This window comes from Hoplias malabaricus, chromosome Y, assembly GCF_029633855.1.
Source record: "Hoplias malabaricus isolate fHopMal1 chromosome Y, fHopMal1.hap1, whole genome shotgun sequence".
Lineage (NCBI taxonomy): Eukaryota > Metazoa > Chordata > Actinopteri > Characiformes > Erythrinidae > Hoplias > Hoplias malabaricus.
The window spans coordinates 17397943-17413645 of NC_089820.1; the positions used below are offsets into that span (position 1 = coordinate 17397943).

Sequence of the window (15703 nt, forward strand, 5' to 3'; positions counted from 1 at the left end):
TTGTCTGCCTTTACCATATCCAGGTCACTCAATACCTACTGGACAAGGCTTTGATCATGGACGAGGACACACTGTATGACTTATCTCTGAAGATTGAGCCCAGGCTTCCAGCTTGAACACAGCCTCAGTCACAGGCAGCCCATTTCCAAGTGTGCTTCTCTTTCACAGGGACGGGTTTCTGTCTCACGTTTGGTGCCGAGGAAAGGACGAGGGACTGGAGAGAAGTGTGGAGATTTTGGGGTTTAATAATAGAAGAGAGTAGAGGGGACAGAAAGTTCATCATTATTCCAGTGCTTCGAGTGAAAATTTCCTCAGTGAAGTGAAGCTGAATGAGACATGAGCTAAGGGCACTGCCACTGTCCTGCAGGTCGAGGGGTGAGTGAGGGTTCCAGGTCAGAGCAGTGAACAGGGGAATATATCATTAAGAGAATGGAGGAAGATGGTGGGAAAAGAAGAAATGTAGCATGTACAGTAGTAGAACTCTATGCCAGGACTTACACAATGTGTAGTGGTCAGGATTTGCTGTAGGGTAGGGGCTCCAGTTTGGTACTTGGTCAGTGGTGGTGATGTTGTGCATGAACTAGACTCTGGGTTCATTCCATGTTTTATTTGCCTTCCTTACATTTCGTCATTAGCCCGTCCCTATACATCCATTCACCACAGAACTAGACCAGAACAGCTGGAGTGTTATTGTAATACTTTAGTTGGGGAAAAGCATCTGAATGTACAGTAGCTTTTTACAGATTTTACCCTCTTAGAGAAGATATTTTATGCAGGTTGTGCTTCTTACGTTTCCTAATTACCTCCCCTAAATGATGTAATGAATATAAAGCAAGAGAAATTATGGATAAGGACAATAATTATTGTTGTTATTATTAAATGCTTTTAAGGTGCCTTCTTGCCAGTATATGAAAAAAAGGATCAAAAAACAACACATAGGATATTTAGCCACTGTAGCAATTTAACGTCATAGTTTTTAAAATGATGTCTAATTAAATGATAATTTAGCTTTACAGATGGAGTTTAAGTCGGACTGTATGCACAAACTGAAGAAAACAGAGATTTGGTTTAAAGATTTACAGACCACTGACAAATTAATGGAAAAACCAAGGCTTGAGTGCAACGTGGCATATATTCTAAAGGACTATTGGTGCTTTTCCACTGCATGGTTCCAGCTCTACATGGCTCGGCTCGGCTCGGCAAGTTTAAAGCTTGATGCTTTTCCACTAGCAGTGCTCCCTTGCGAAATGAAACCGGTGACGTCAAAAAACACCGTCTCTAAACAGGAATTGCTGTCTTTGAAAACCACAACAACTACAGCGGTAAAGTTAGGCGCTGTTTACTCATCGTGTATTCATGTGTTGTTTTATTTCTCTGGATTAAACCCAGCCCCGCGCCCCAGTTCTCACAGCCCAGTTTTACTTGTTGCACGTTCGGCTTTCACTGGAAAGTTTTGTCGGCCATAGGCCCTCGAAACACCTCGTGCTGCTATAAACCTATAAACTAAAAAGAGATTTTACAAGTTTGTGCTGGATAGCGCTGCATTTCGTGGTGATTGACATGGCTCTGGCCAATCAGCGGTCTGCAGGGTTTACGCGTCACCATTTAGGTTGAAAGCTGGGATAGAAAACTTACCTGGTTCCTGCGACCAGGTTCCAGATTTGGTCATTCATTCATTATCTGTAACTGCTTATCCAATTCAGCCTACCTGGAATCATTGGGCGCAAGGCGGGAATACACCCTGGAGGGGGCGTCAGTCCTTCACAGGGCAACACATACATACACATTCACTACTATGGAGTCGCCAATCCACCTACCAACGTGTGTTTTTGGACTGTGGGAGGAAACCAGAGCACCCAGAGGAAACCCACGCAGACACGGGGAGAACACACCAACTCCTCACAGACAGTCACCCGGGAATCGAACCCACAACCTCCAGGCCCCTGGAGCTGTGTGACTGCGACTCTACCTGCTGCGCCACCGTGCTGCCCCAGATTTGGTCAGTGGAAAGCAAAAGAGCCGTGCCGAGTCGTGTAGGTTTCATGCAGTGGAAATGCCATATAACTATAGTTCTGAATTTGGATTGAACACAGTTCCTTCTAAAAATATTACCACAACTGATGTTTAGTTTATGGTGGTGGCGGATGCTGATCCAGAATTTCTCATAGGTGTTCTCCTGTGCTTGGAACTTGGGAATGCATAGCATATGATTTATATCACTGCCATATTCAAATCATTTATTGACCTCTTGGGCCTGTGCTGCTCTCGTAGTGGTTGCAACAAGTGCCCTTATATATATGTTGAGAATATGGTGAAAGATAATCTTTTTTCTCCACATCTCTGTAGATGCGCCTATGTGTCAGTACCTATGGTTTAAAGAGCAGTTTACACTGAGATGGTCATTTGTCTTTGTAGTGAAGGGTTAGAGCTTTACAGGTCTGTAATACCCTACAAACGCCCAGCACTGGCAGTGCCTCAGTGATTTGAGGAACAGCTGCTCATCTCTTTTCCTTACACATAACAGACTCAAGCATCACAGACTATTTAATGTGTTGCTTTGGACCAAAATGTGCAGCCCTGTTTATAAATGTCTTTAACACTGATCTAATCACGGAAGTCATTGTAGTCTCGGTTGCTAATGAAACACAAAGCAACTGACAATTGATCGTGAAGCTCCTGCTGTCCACACCCCAATTATGGACTTTATTTAGACGTATTACTCCTGCTGTCTTGATCTAAAATCGAGGTCATCTGTGACAATTATGTTTGGAAGTTAAATGCACTCATTTTCTTTCTGTTCTTATTTTTCAGGTGCCTCCTTTAATTTGTCATTCGTCTGTTTATAACATTCTCAGTAAAGTCTTACAGAAAGCTTAAAAAAATCTTTAAACTCTTTCCAAACACTTTCTGAGAATATATTTAGAAAATTGTCAGCTTGTAGCAGCGAATGCAAATAAAGCTTAGGTCCAGTTTTGCACTTTCATATGAAGCATCAGAGCTAACACAATGCTGAAGGTCAATAGTCCAAGGACATATAAATGGATGTATATGTACTGGTGAAAATCAAATGTTTCTAAATGCAGAACGGTCCCTGAATGATCTTCATAACTCCAAGCCACAGCTCCAGAATCATTACTTACACTACACTGAAATCTCACCAGATCTGATGGGACGACCTTCTGTCAGTTTGCATGCAACAGAACATGATCGCATGCTGAAAAATCTTATGGGTTTTTGTGTTGATGTACCACAGCTGCTGTATAGTCTCTTATTTGCTTAAAACCTCAAAGGATTGGTAGTCAACTTCTCATTGGACTGCACTTTCGTTCCACTCCTAGGGTCATTCATGAAAGCTGGAAATTTCATATGCATTCCATATTTTTCGGCAGAGAACTGTCAAAATCTGGCCATAAGTCTTTATGTACCACTGTGCTGTATGAAGACAATAAGCAGTTTGTCTGACACAACATTTTTGGGTTTGATTCCTTTCTCCTCTTCGGGTAGATGTAAACTTTAAAGGCAGTGTGTTTATTCTGAGATGGGAGCAGGTTCGCAATTGATGGGTTGCACTTTCAGCAATGTAGCGCTGCTTACCTGGGTGTGTAATAGTAGTATTTATTTCTTTATAATATTTATTTGACCATTTTTCTGTATATAATATGTCACACATGGGTTTACATTATGGTGATATTTTTTATGTAATAACTTTGATTTTGCAAGCACTATTAGCGTACTGTTCCTCTTTGCAAACTAGGCAAAAGAAATGTAGCATATCTAATTCATTTTAAATCCTTTGTCTTTCTTTTTCTTATTGGACTCTGTGTGTAGTGATGTGCACATAGCCTTGCTGTTGTGTGCTGCATGTTGGTGCATGTCCAAACAGGATGCCTGGCGTGAAATGCTTTTTGTAAGATGTCAATACTATTTGTCATCTGACTATATATTTATTTTTTGCTCACTGATTCGTTCAGAGAATGTATAGCTTCAGCACTGCAAGTCCATGCTTTCATTTCAAATAAAAATGACCAAGTGATGTCTTTCCTTGGTGTTATGTTCAGGTGCTGCCACCTTGTGGTTGTAAGGGGTTTAACAAGCAATGTCTTAATGTTTATTTTGCCTTTAGGTCTTCACTGTACACATTACCACGCTTTACCAGATGAGTTGCATCTAAAGCCTCATTAAAATGTAATTATAAGAGTACAGACATGTAATGAGTTCAATATGAGTTTTAATTTGTCCTACAGCTGCCCTCGGGGTACAGCTGAGATCAGAACTATTTATTCTGAGCTGGTGCGAGTGACGCTGGCATTTCTTGGCTGTGTGACAGAGTTTCATATTTCAATCTTTGTGCAGTCTGAGGCAGGATATGTAACATATTTAAACATGCACCAGTGCCTCTCTGCTGCCACAGAGCAGCACCTGATTTTCACAAGATCCATGAGAAATGCCACATTCACCTCAGTGCTATCTCTGAACATGAGCTTAAAAATCTGAGCCCATAAACAATTTTTTTTCTTCAGATGGTGCTACTTAGAACTTATGCTTAAGCAGAATTTAAAAAGCTACACTTAATTAATTCAAATTCCAGGCAACAATGTATTGTTATTTATTTTCCAGCGTAATAAACTGGAAATACTACGTAAGTGTAAGTGGCGCAGCAGGTAGTGTCACAGTCACACAGCTCCAGGGACATGGAGATTGTGGGTTCGAGTCCCGCTCCCAGTGACTGTGAGGAGTTGGTGTGTTCTCCCCCTGTCCGCGTGGGTTTCCTCAGGCTGCTCCGGTTTCCTCCCGCAGTCCAAAAACAGGTTGGTAGGTGGATTGGCGACGTGTGTGAAGGACTGGCGCCCCCTACAGGGTGTATTCCCGCCTTGCGCCCAATGATTCCAGGTAGGCTCTGGACCCACCGCGACCCTGAACTGGATAAGCGCTTACAGATAATTAATGAATTTTCAAAGAAATCCTTAAATGTATTTTCCTCGGTTCAGTCTTAAAATGTGGTTATCTTTTTAATTTCTCACTATCAAGCTATACCCAAAACACATGCAGTAATACTGAGGTCTACTTCCTTTTCTCAGCTAAACAGCGTTGAGCTGTCTTCACACAGGGGAAGGGTGGACAAAAAGGTGTTCTCCTAAATTAGCTTTAATGAATGCTACATTTTAAAGACTAGAAATCATTTTGACTGAGTGTGTCACTTCTATTCTCTGGCTGTCTTTCCCTCTAATCCATTGGAGAAAGACAGGGATGAAAGTGTCCCGGCAGGGACGCTGGTATTAACCCTGATAATACCAAAGCTCTCTGGTTACTCTTGCGCAACAGGCCTGCGCTGAAGTTTATGCCAATATACACTTGACAAATATGTTACTCTGTGTTTCTGAGGAAATCCCACAGATCAATATTTTAATTTTCCATAGAAACTGCTGTTGATAGCTAGCGCAAGAAACACAAGTAAATTGAGCTGAAACACTGTGGTCTGTGCCACAGGACCTACACACATGTATGCACATATACACCTTCCGGAGGTCAGGAGAGGTCAGCTGTGTAGGTGTGAGAAGGTTTCCGGTTTTGTGAGGGAGATCGCTGAAGGGCACAGTGTCCCACAGCAGGGAGGTGCTGGCCACTCTCACATGCTGATGGTAGAAAGTGGATTGGCTGCTGGGATCAGCTCTTTATTGGCAGCTCAGGCCCAGAGCAGAGCCACTCTACACTCACCTACCTGCTGAAGTGTGTGTGACTGGAACTCATTCCCTTCTCTGCACTCTGAGTACTGTGAGTAGCTTTTATAAAGTTGCTTTAGTATTCCATTTTTACAAAGTATTCAGATGTACATTTAATTAATGAAAATGATTTCTACAAAAATACAGTGAGTGAAGCGTAAAGCCGAACTGCCGAGAACTTTCACTGATATATGACATTTATGTTTAGTTCATTAAATTAATTAGTAATTGATGGTAAAACAGCAGATTATGCTGTGTTTAGGTGATCTGTAGGAATATTAAATAATTATAGTATGTTTGTATGTTTAGTTCAGATTTGAATTTATTAATGTTGTATTGTTCACACTGATTCTTGGACTTTTGCTGTGTAAACAAAGCCTCATTTAGCCACTGGTTCTCAATGTTCTCACATTGTGCCCTGTATCTCCAAACTGCACCTTTACAGGAGAAAGCAGAATGCTCTTAGCTTTTAATATGAGTTCATTTAACACAAAGGATTTATTCCACATTGTTTTGAAACGTTTTGATTGATCCATATTCATACAATATAAAGGACATCTGTGCTCAAATAATGTTGAAAAATAAAAACGGGACAAACTGAGATATATTTACAGTGTCACTTGTTAGGTCAGGATGTGTCAGTGTAGTCAATGTAGTTTAGAGCAGATTGTAACCCTCAGTTTGATTATTATTATTGCTTGTGTCAAGATAAGAACAGGCGCTTGTGAAATGCTCAGTTTCAGAGCCCCTTGCTGAGGGTTAAGTGGCTTTCACGCTGCAGGTCCTCCTCACCCCAGTGCTTCTTTCTCAGTCTGCTGACTGTTTGTAAGCCCCTCTGACCGGACTAGAATGTCACTATGGATCATGTGGCCAGTGGAGCTTATTACTGCCAGCAAAGACTTGGCAGTATTGCTTAATCTGGACCTGTTACTATTAATACAGTCGCCACTGCTCATTTCAGCTTCAGCACAGCACTCGCCTTTACCTTCAATAATGCCTCCAAAATAGCCCTGGACTAGCATTAAAACTTTATCTGGAGACAACAATCATTTTCATATGTTTTCTATATAGGACCATGATGTCACTTATCACCTGGGCGTGTCTGATCATGGCTCAAAATCATATATATTTATAAAGGTCACAGCTCAATGTCATACTTCTATCCTTGTAATTACACAGCAAATTCAACAGTGTTAAGTGAACACTATTATTGTTACATTTTTACACTAAAAGTTTTCATTTGACACTGGCAAATTTGCTGTGTGTAATTAAAATAATTCAGAATGTTCAGAGTCCTTTCACACTGCACTTTACATTAACATTTAGACTGAAATTTATGCAAGACGTGAGCTCATTCAAAGTTGAGGCTATGTGAATGAACTTCTGAGGTGACCTACTCTAGAACATCTGCGGTCATCTGAAATTCAAGAACACAAACATAACCTTAAAGGAAAGTTCAAGGCACATATTAAAAATGACTTCTGAGAAAATGACAGGCAATGTCATATATCTGAGCAATGAGCCCTAAATTGTTGAAGAAGGTTTAAGATAAAATATAAATGAAACTAGAGTAATTAAAAAACGTGCACATATTTGTTCATCCTGATTCATAGTACGACTGACTGGACATCTAGGCAGTGAAGATGGCGAGCACTTTCACCCGAATGCTGTCCGGCCGCAATTCGGCCGTGATCGTGGCCAGCCTTGGGGCAGGCACCCTGGGGGCTGGCTACCTGATGAGCAGTTCTGGTGTTTCTGCTGACGAGAGGAAGAAGCTCTATCCTCCCAGGTAAGAAATTACAGCAGCTGATATATACAGCCGTGTCTCAGAAAGACACAGATGGAGAGTTTATATGTACTAGAGTTCTTCACAGATGGAAGGCTGAATGAAGGTTACACACTGCAGGTTTGGGTTTGCTTCCCAGCTCTGACAGGAATAGACTTATTAGAGGCCATGGGCAAGATTCCTAACCCTACATTCACCTACATTTCCACTACATTAAAACTGTAAGTCATTCTTAATAGGAGTATATGCCAAATGACTTAAATGTAAACATAACTTGTTTTTAACCTGCTGTGACCTTAGACATGAATCGAGTTAAATCACAAGTTTACAGTGAGTAAATGGTACATTTTTCTTTAAATCCTAGGGAGGGTGGTGTGTTTGTGAGAAGGTCAGGTCAGTCATGTTTCCTGTGCTTTCTTACACACTTGGCTCAGAGATAGAAGAGCTATAAATCAGGTCCAGAGACACAGAGTCACACTCTACTCTACTGTCTGCATCTGCAATACCACACCAGCTGATTTTGTACTGAACAAGGTGTCTGTAATAAAATGTTCTGGTAGTGAGTACTCGGTCAAAACAATGAAGTACAAGATTCAGTCCTTTATCATTTCGTACATATTACTGTGTGCTTATAATCAATATCATACCAAAACATTTCTACATGTGTTGAAAACGGTACATTTATAAAGTATGTGTATAAGTCCGGGGCAGAACTCCACAAGGGTGGGGGTGTACGACCTTACTTCCTGGAAAAACAGAGTTGTACCCCCAAGTAATCGTTATAAATATAACTATATAATTTACATAAATAATAATAAAAATAAATTTACATAATAAATAGTAATATGAATTTGGGAAAAACAAACCACACAATGGTTTGTTCCACTGCTGTATTAATTTAATGTGCAATGTACAATTATTTGTCATTGTACAACGAAATGTGTTTTCCGTATTTAAGCCATCTGTGGCAGTGTACACACACACACACACACACACTAGTGCACTAGTACACCCAGAGCGGCGGTCTCTCCAATATACCTCTTTAATAAAGAGGTGCCTGTTTAAAGTGGTTTATCTGTCAGTCAGCCATTATGGTTTTCCGTTTAAGAAACACTAGTACGTGTCAGTGGAGCATCCTCGTGAGTGTGAAGCTGTAATTTTAAGGTAAATATATTAGGTAGTGCTCCTTTAAGGATCTTTCAGATGAAATCATGCCACAATGCCCATAGTGTGTTGTCTAGATGCCATTCTGGGTATTACTTGTGGGTGTTATGACGAGTCGAAGTGTGCTCCTTTGCAGCTCTGCGCATGCTCAAACCCATTTTTTAATGTTGTCATTTGTTATCGTGTTAAATCTGTTTTTCTCCGGTGCATTACACAATCTTAGTTTACTGTTATTTGTTTGAGTGTTCCAAAACTGTACACGGGGAACTAAATAAAAAAACTGTAAAACTATTTCTTATCACCATAACAATCTTACAATTTCTTCAAAAGGGGATTTGGGCTGTGGCTATCTCTTGCTTGTATTTCAGTTGGCAGCATTTTGTGATACACTACCTATGTTTTATTTAAACATCTCGTGGGGTGATGAGGTCACGCTCCTCGCTGCCGTTGTATTCTTAGCTTAACCTATGTTTGCTATTAGGTCACTTACACCTTTATTTGCTACACAAAACATGGGAATTTCTTTTTTAATTCATTCGAGAACTTACATTTATGTTTCGGCATAGCTGCTCGAGATGAGGGTAGGTACATGAGCTTTGCCTGACGTAAACAAGGACTACTGACGTGCAGACTGACCAATTAAATGTTTACAGAGAAGGTTATGCACCAATAACGGTAGCTCTACAGTCAGAACGTCCACTCAGAAGATTTTAGGCTACTTCACCACGCCCCCTTCTTACTCAAGCGAACCAATCGGAGTAGGGGAGGGCGGGAATAGTTTGTGAACGAAACGCTTCTCGAAGTTTTATGTAAGCTCTAGAAAAACAAAATCCCGGACGTTTGTGAAATTCCGCCCGGACATTTTTTTAAGTCTAAAAAAGAGGACATGTCCGGGTAAAAGAGGATGTCTGGTCACCGTACTTAAAACAACCACACGTTTGGCAATTCCCATAAAAACTGCTCTCAAGATATTTTGCCCCACATTTAAATGTAATGTATGCCCCTGCATATGTCTGTAGGATCTGTGATGTCATATCATAAAAGATCAATAGTGTAAGACCAAAAATAATAGCAAGAATATTGCAAATTTACTTTTAAAATTTTTTAAATATTGAATGTTACCATAGAGATATTGACGGCTCTGTTCTTTTTGCTATATCATTTCCAAGATAGATATTTTGCATTAAAAACGACATCATGTAGCATAATATATTACATGGCACATAGTGGTCAAACGTTGCCCTCCATGCAGCCAACAGGAGTTTAGATACCTGCTCAGGTGAACACACTACATTGAGCAAGACTCCAAACATTATATTTTGCCTGCCTCTGTAACAGGTATCGGTTTTGTATTGCTCTGGATAACATCTGCTAAATGACCTTGCAATTTATAATCATGTTTTCATTGTCACATTTTTTTTCGTACAGTGCTGATTTCCCAGATCTTCGTAAGCATAACAACTGCATGGCATCTGCTCTCACCCCTGCTATCTACGCTCGTCTGAGGGACAAGGCCACTCCAAACAACTGGACACTTGACCAGTGCATTCAGACTGGGGTGGACAATCCTGGTCACCCTTTCATCAAGACTGTGGGCATGGTGGCTGGAGATGAGGAAAGCTACGAGGTGTGTTCGCCCTAGACTCTTTACAGCCGTGAAATCTTTGTAGTACTCCAGGCCTGAGTTAATGAGTGTGGTTGTAATCCTCAGGTGTTTGCTGACCTGTTTGACCCAGTCATCAAGGACCGTCACAACGGCTATGACGCAAGGACCATGAAGCACCCTACAGACCTGGACAGTTCTAAGGTAAACAGTACATCCCTGGGCTTCCCCAGACTAAACAGCTCGCTGCTGTGGACCCCAAAATTAAGGGTCATCAGTTGAAATCCTGATTTTAAACATAGCTGTCCCTGTGTGAGGCTCCACTGTATGGAGCATAAATTTAATTTCTCATTTCAGCTGCATTTTACAGTAAAATTATGTAAGAATAACAAATGATCAGGGTGTAAATAATGCATTCTAATTTTTAGTAATGACTTATGACTTCATTAACTCTGAATTTTAATGCAGAACACTCACTCTCTTGTTGTTTATGTTGATGAAACTGATGCTGATGTCTCTGGTGCAGCTCACCTCTGGGATGTTTGATGAGAAGTACGTGTTGTCGTCTCGTGTGCGCACTGGCCGCAGTATTCGAGGCCTCGGCCTCCCTCCAGCCTGCACACGCGCTGAGAGACGTGAGGTGGAGCGTGTTACGGTCCAGGCTCTTTCTGGCCTGAAAGGAGACCTGTCCGGCAAATACTACAGCCTGACTGACATGACCGATAAGGAGCAGCAGCAGCTGATTGATGTAAGACCTTTCATAAAACCAGAGAGATAAAGCTTAGATACAGACATCCCTTTTTTTTTACAGTGTTTTGTCTGTGTTTATGAAGCTCATTCAGATTACTTCCATTTCTGAGATTCCAGATGCAAGCCTTTTATGTATCTGTTTGACGGCACTTAACACCAGTATGGCTACTCTTGTCCCATGCTGGCCTCTCAGGAGCACTTTCTGTTTGATAAGCCGGTGTCTCCTCTCCTCACTGCATCTGGAATGGCCAGAGACTGGCCTGATGCTCGAGGAATTTGGTAAGGAAGAAGAATAGAATGTAGTTATCCCCAGTTAGACAGAAGCTACCCTGTAGTAGTAATCAAGCAATACCTGCATCTGTTCAAGCCGTTGCCAACACATCATTAGTACAGCTCAACACTTTTATAATCTAGATAGAAAAAGATAAAATGAAATGTGATGTTCTGGACCAGCTGCTCGTGAGCCAAGGGTCACTAGGTTCAGTGCCAAGTGTTGGCTAGAGGAGTGTACATTGGAAGATTTCAGTGCAGTCCAATAGATTGTGGGGAAAAAGACCTTTTGCATTCAACCTTGACCCTGTCGCTTTCTGTTTGACCCCTCCCTTTGCTCCTTATTGGTCTGTCCACCCTAGGATCACTTCCTGTTTGATAAGCCTGTCTCCCCCTTGCTGACCTGTGCAGGAATGGCTCGTGACTGGCCAGATGCCAGAGGAATCTGGTATGGTGCATGAGACCAGCACCACTGACCACTCATAAATAGCATGTGAACTTGTGTGTGAAATTCCAGAGTTATATATCGTACTTACCACTTTTATTTCCCACTGACCAGTATCTTTGGCTAACGCATCAAAGTCGTGGAATCTTTTGAAAGCAAAGATGGTGGGAAAACGGTCCAATTCAGCAATTCATTCGTACTTGTATTTTTCAGTCTCACTTTGGTACTAATATTAAACAGACTGTGTCTTTAAGACTGAAATATGCAAATGACTTGTGTTCTTACTGGTTCCCCTGTAAATTGTGTCTTATTCAATGGGGACAGTCTGGACTGTAATATTCATTATATCTTCAGTTTGAACTGACATTCAGGTGGCCAAAGTTAACATAAACAAAGTTTAACTGCCATACACCGAATAATTAGACATATGTAAATGTGATTGGCTTTTGTGACATCAAAAAGTAATTTTAAAGAACTTAGTTTCAAATTGTTAGATATGTACAATATAAAAGTTGTAGAGGTGTTGATATATATATATATATATATATATATATATATATATAGTTGTAACAACACCAAAATCTAATTAAAAAAAAAACAAATAAAGAAAATAGTATTTGTGATTATGAATCATTTAATGTCAAGTCTTTTGGGTCACTTATGGTCCTGATAATATAGGCTTAGTGTCTTATTGTTGTGAACACTGTTGTCTAATGTATTAATCTAATGGCAGTGTTTGAGAGCGTGGTAATTAAGTATTTTCAGGTGCTCTTATTCAGTGTTGCCATTTTTATATTGTAACCTGGAGAGTAGTTTCAAAAACAAATGGGTGTGTCACATCACAGGCATAACAACGAGAAGACATTCTTAATCTGGATCAATGAGGAGGACCACACCCGCGTCATCTCCATGGAGAAGGGCGGCAATATGAAGAGAGTCTTTGACAGATTCTGCAGAGGACTGAAAGACGTATGTGTAAATCACTTGGAAGAACATCATTCATGATCATGTTCACAGCTAAGAACCAGAAATCAGTGGGTTTGTTTGTGCTACTGCTTCTTTTAAGGTGGAGAGGCTGATTAAGGAGAGAGGCTGGGAGTTCATGTGGAATGAACATTTGGGCTACATCCTGACCTGCCCCTCCAATCTGGGAACTGGACTCAGGGCTGGAGTCCATGTCCGTCTGCCACTCCTCAGCAAGGTACTGCAACAGGCAAAGAGCTGGTTTTCTGTTGTCTCGGCACTGCAACAGCAGGGCCACACTACATAAGTAACATGTACCGTGTGGACATTGACCAGCCGAGAGTGGGATGGACACAGGGATTGTAAAACAATGGTGGTTAAGCGAAATAAACAATTTAATTTCAGCTGAAGTAGACTGTGAATATAGATCTTTTGTGTTTTTGCCCAAAGGACCCTCGTTTCTCCAAGATCCTGGAAAATCTCAGGCTACAGAAGCGTGGCACAGGAGGAGTAGACACTGCTGCTGTAGGAGACGTTTTTGACATCTCCAACCTGGACCGGCTGGGCAAATCTGAAGTAAGTAACTCCTATTCTGCAGGAAGTCTTATCTTCAGCAAACACCTTAATAGGATTGAGATGGGTGGGGTGATAGTAAATCCTCCAACTAGAAGTCACCTGAGGTTGGGGGTTGTAGGCGTTGACATACAGTTTATTACAGCAAGAAAAAAAGCCTTTGTGACAATGTATTCCCAGAATCTGCAAATGCCACTTGTTTTTTGGGTTTAAAAAACAAACAGAAATGTTCTGTTCACTACACTAGGCCTTTTATGGCCACTTAGCTGCAACAACAAAAAACACCTACAGCAGATGCTACTTGGAATGAAATAGCAGTAACTCGATCAACATTAGTCATTCATAATATTGAATGGTCAACATTGGACAGTGTATGGTAATATTTGTGGGCCTCTGACCCTGTTTAAACACTAAATAAAACACTGGTGGGCTAATTATATGCAGCATTGCTCTATAAACAACAATGAAAATAGGGCTTTCTGTAGAGAGTTTGAAAGGGTGCTGTTTGAATATTGCCTAAAATAAATGATGACTAGTTTTGCTGCGTAAAATCTCACAAATATTGAAAATTCATCTGACCGCCAAATGCAAGAAAGGCGGGTTCCTTTAAGGTCAGGTTACTGACATACTAGAGGTCTCTGCTCTGTGTGGAAAACCATTATATATTTAACACTGTCCTGATACACTCTACAACATTCCCTGCCCTTAATTGAGCCCTTATTCGTTGCAAAAAATATGCATCTTGTTTAAGTCCAATAATGTTGCCTAATACAAGCCAATGAATCTGCCAATGGAATAAAATACTTTCACTGGACATAATGACATAAAACTATTGAAATACATCTATAAACAAGTTCATTAATCATTGAATATTCTCAAAATGAGAGATATAACATTGCTAAGAGACCCCCTTTTTTTGCAGTGTATGGATTCTATCAATGCTGTTGAAAGAAAAACATCTCCAAAATAATAAATGTATAGGCTAAAGAAACTAGAGCATTTGGAGCATTTCTATTGGTCCATTTCTGAAACTTTCACAAAGCACAGCTGCTTTGTTCAAATGATAAACTAGAATTGGACAAAAATGGAGATACATGTTGTTTTATGGACATCAGCTATGTATTTCTAACCTGTGTGTGAGCTGTTTTAACATTTGAGAGCATTAAGGGTCACTAGAGGCTGATCTGAAGCTCTGTCTTTGCAGGTGGAGCTTGTTCAGTGTGTGGTAGATGGTGTCAACTTTCTGATTGAGTGTGAGAAGAAGCTGGAGAAGGGCCAGGACATCAAAGTTCCAGGTCCCATCAGGAAATGAGAAGTTTCATCTGACAGTGTCCAGTTGAAATGGCTGAGGGCACGTCCTGGGGGTCACTCATCATCAGCACAGCCCTCAGCCATTTTCACCACTACAGCGGGTCTTACTGTAAACCTACACCCAATAAATCCTTCTATTAAAACTGTCCTGTGTGTTGTGCCTACAGACTTCTCACAATAATAGAACAAGTGAAATGCTTCTCATTTTTCTGGACTCCTTTGTAGGTTCAAAAACAATACTCCATGGTCAAGGGCAATCTTATGAAAGTCTACTGGAATTTCAAATGTTGGAACAAAACATCTGAAGACTGTTATATCTCTAAAAACTTCCTCACAATTTCTGCATGTTTCATATAAAACACATTTTTATATATGTTGTATATACGTTGTATTGGACCACGTACATCTTTCCTTGTCTGTTCTGGTCAGCAGACTTTCTACTGGGCTGCTTTCCTTTTCTGAAATTATATTAATGATGTTCCCCTCATAATACTAATAGTGTTAACAGTGGGGGACTCATATTACTGCATGGTTAAAGGAGAAATTGGCACAGTATAGTGTGAGCCTCCAAGTAAAAATCATTGTTTTACACTGAGCTATGAGCAGTTTTTCTTCTGTAAATCTAATCTTTTATCAGTGACAGAAGGTGGCGTTTTGTGTGAAAGTGAACAAGTCATAGTGTCCCATTCAGACTGACTATGACCACAGGCTATAAGCCTGAAATGAATCCAGGAGTATTTATAGGAGGTTGGCGTATGCCATTTCTGGCTCGTACTCAAGCTACTGAGAGCTAATCCAGTGTGAAAAGTATTTATAAGAGTTTCTATTGAAGCCGTAAAGTGTAAATATTCACCCACACACATGAATGTGAGCAGCCTATAATCTAAAAAGAGAACTTGTTTTCAGTACGCAATATATCTTTAAATTTCAGTGCTACCTTTTGCAACTCTTCATTTCAGGTCAAATTCTGAAGTCCATTTTAATCCGTACAAATAATATTAACAGCCGAAGCTGTCTTCTCTGTTTCTGTCATGGCAATTCTTCCAGCTTTCCATCAAACTGTCAACTGACCAGCAGGTGGCAGTAATCAAACGTGAGAAAATAGGCCAAGCTTCCTG

General features: G+C 40.6%; 2 protein-coding genes across 4 annotated transcripts in view; both read left to right on the forward strand.

Moving 5' to 3' along the window:
- Nucleotides 1-4021, forward strand: part of rasgrf2b (Ras protein-specific guanine nucleotide-releasing factor 2b) — a 67190-nt gene extending 63169 nt beyond the window's left edge. For both annotated transcript variants that reach the window (XM_066657081.1, XM_066657082.1), the window contains one exon: nt 24-4021. In XM_066657081.1, the coding sequence (XP_066513178.1) occupies nt 24-116 (93 nt within the window). In that variant the 3' untranslated portion in view covers nt 117-4021. The remainder of the gene's footprint in view (nt 1-23) is intronic.
- Nucleotides 4022-7363: 3342 nt separating this feature from the next.
- Nucleotides 7364-14586, forward strand: LOC136677989 (creatine kinase S-type, mitochondrial-like). Of its 2 annotated transcripts, none has more exons than XM_066655728.1 (9): nt 7364-7509; nt 10099-10297; nt 10382-10477; nt 10800-11021; nt 11217-11302; nt 12584-12707; nt 12805-12939; nt 13152-13277; nt 14479-14586. In XM_066655728.1, exons 1-9 carry the CDS (start codon nt 7364-7366, stop codon nt 14584-14586), a joined length of 1242 nt encoding a protein of 413 aa, XP_066511825.1. The 2 variants fall into 2 exon arrangements, with proteins under 2 accessions (XP_066511825.1, XP_066511824.1); XM_066655727.1 differs by lacking the exon at nt 11217-11302 and adding an exon at nt 11656-11741.
- The last annotated feature ends 1117 nt before the right edge of the window (nt 14587-15703 follow it).

Excerpts from the sequence above, each read along its gene's own strand:
- LOC136677989 (XM_066655728.1), top strand. The coding sequence starts at position 7,364 with ATGGCGAGCACTTTCACCCGAATGCTGTCCGGCCGCAATTCGGCCGTG. Across the intron at positions 12,940-13,151 it reads GTCTGCCACTCCTCAGCAAG|GACCCTCGTTTCTCCAAGAT; the intron begins GTACTGCAACAG and ends TTTTGCCCAAAG. Across the intron at positions 13,278-14,478 it reads ACCGGCTGGGCAAATCTGAA|GTGGAGCTTGTTCAGTGTGT; the intron begins GTAAGTAACTCC and ends CTGTCTTTGCAG.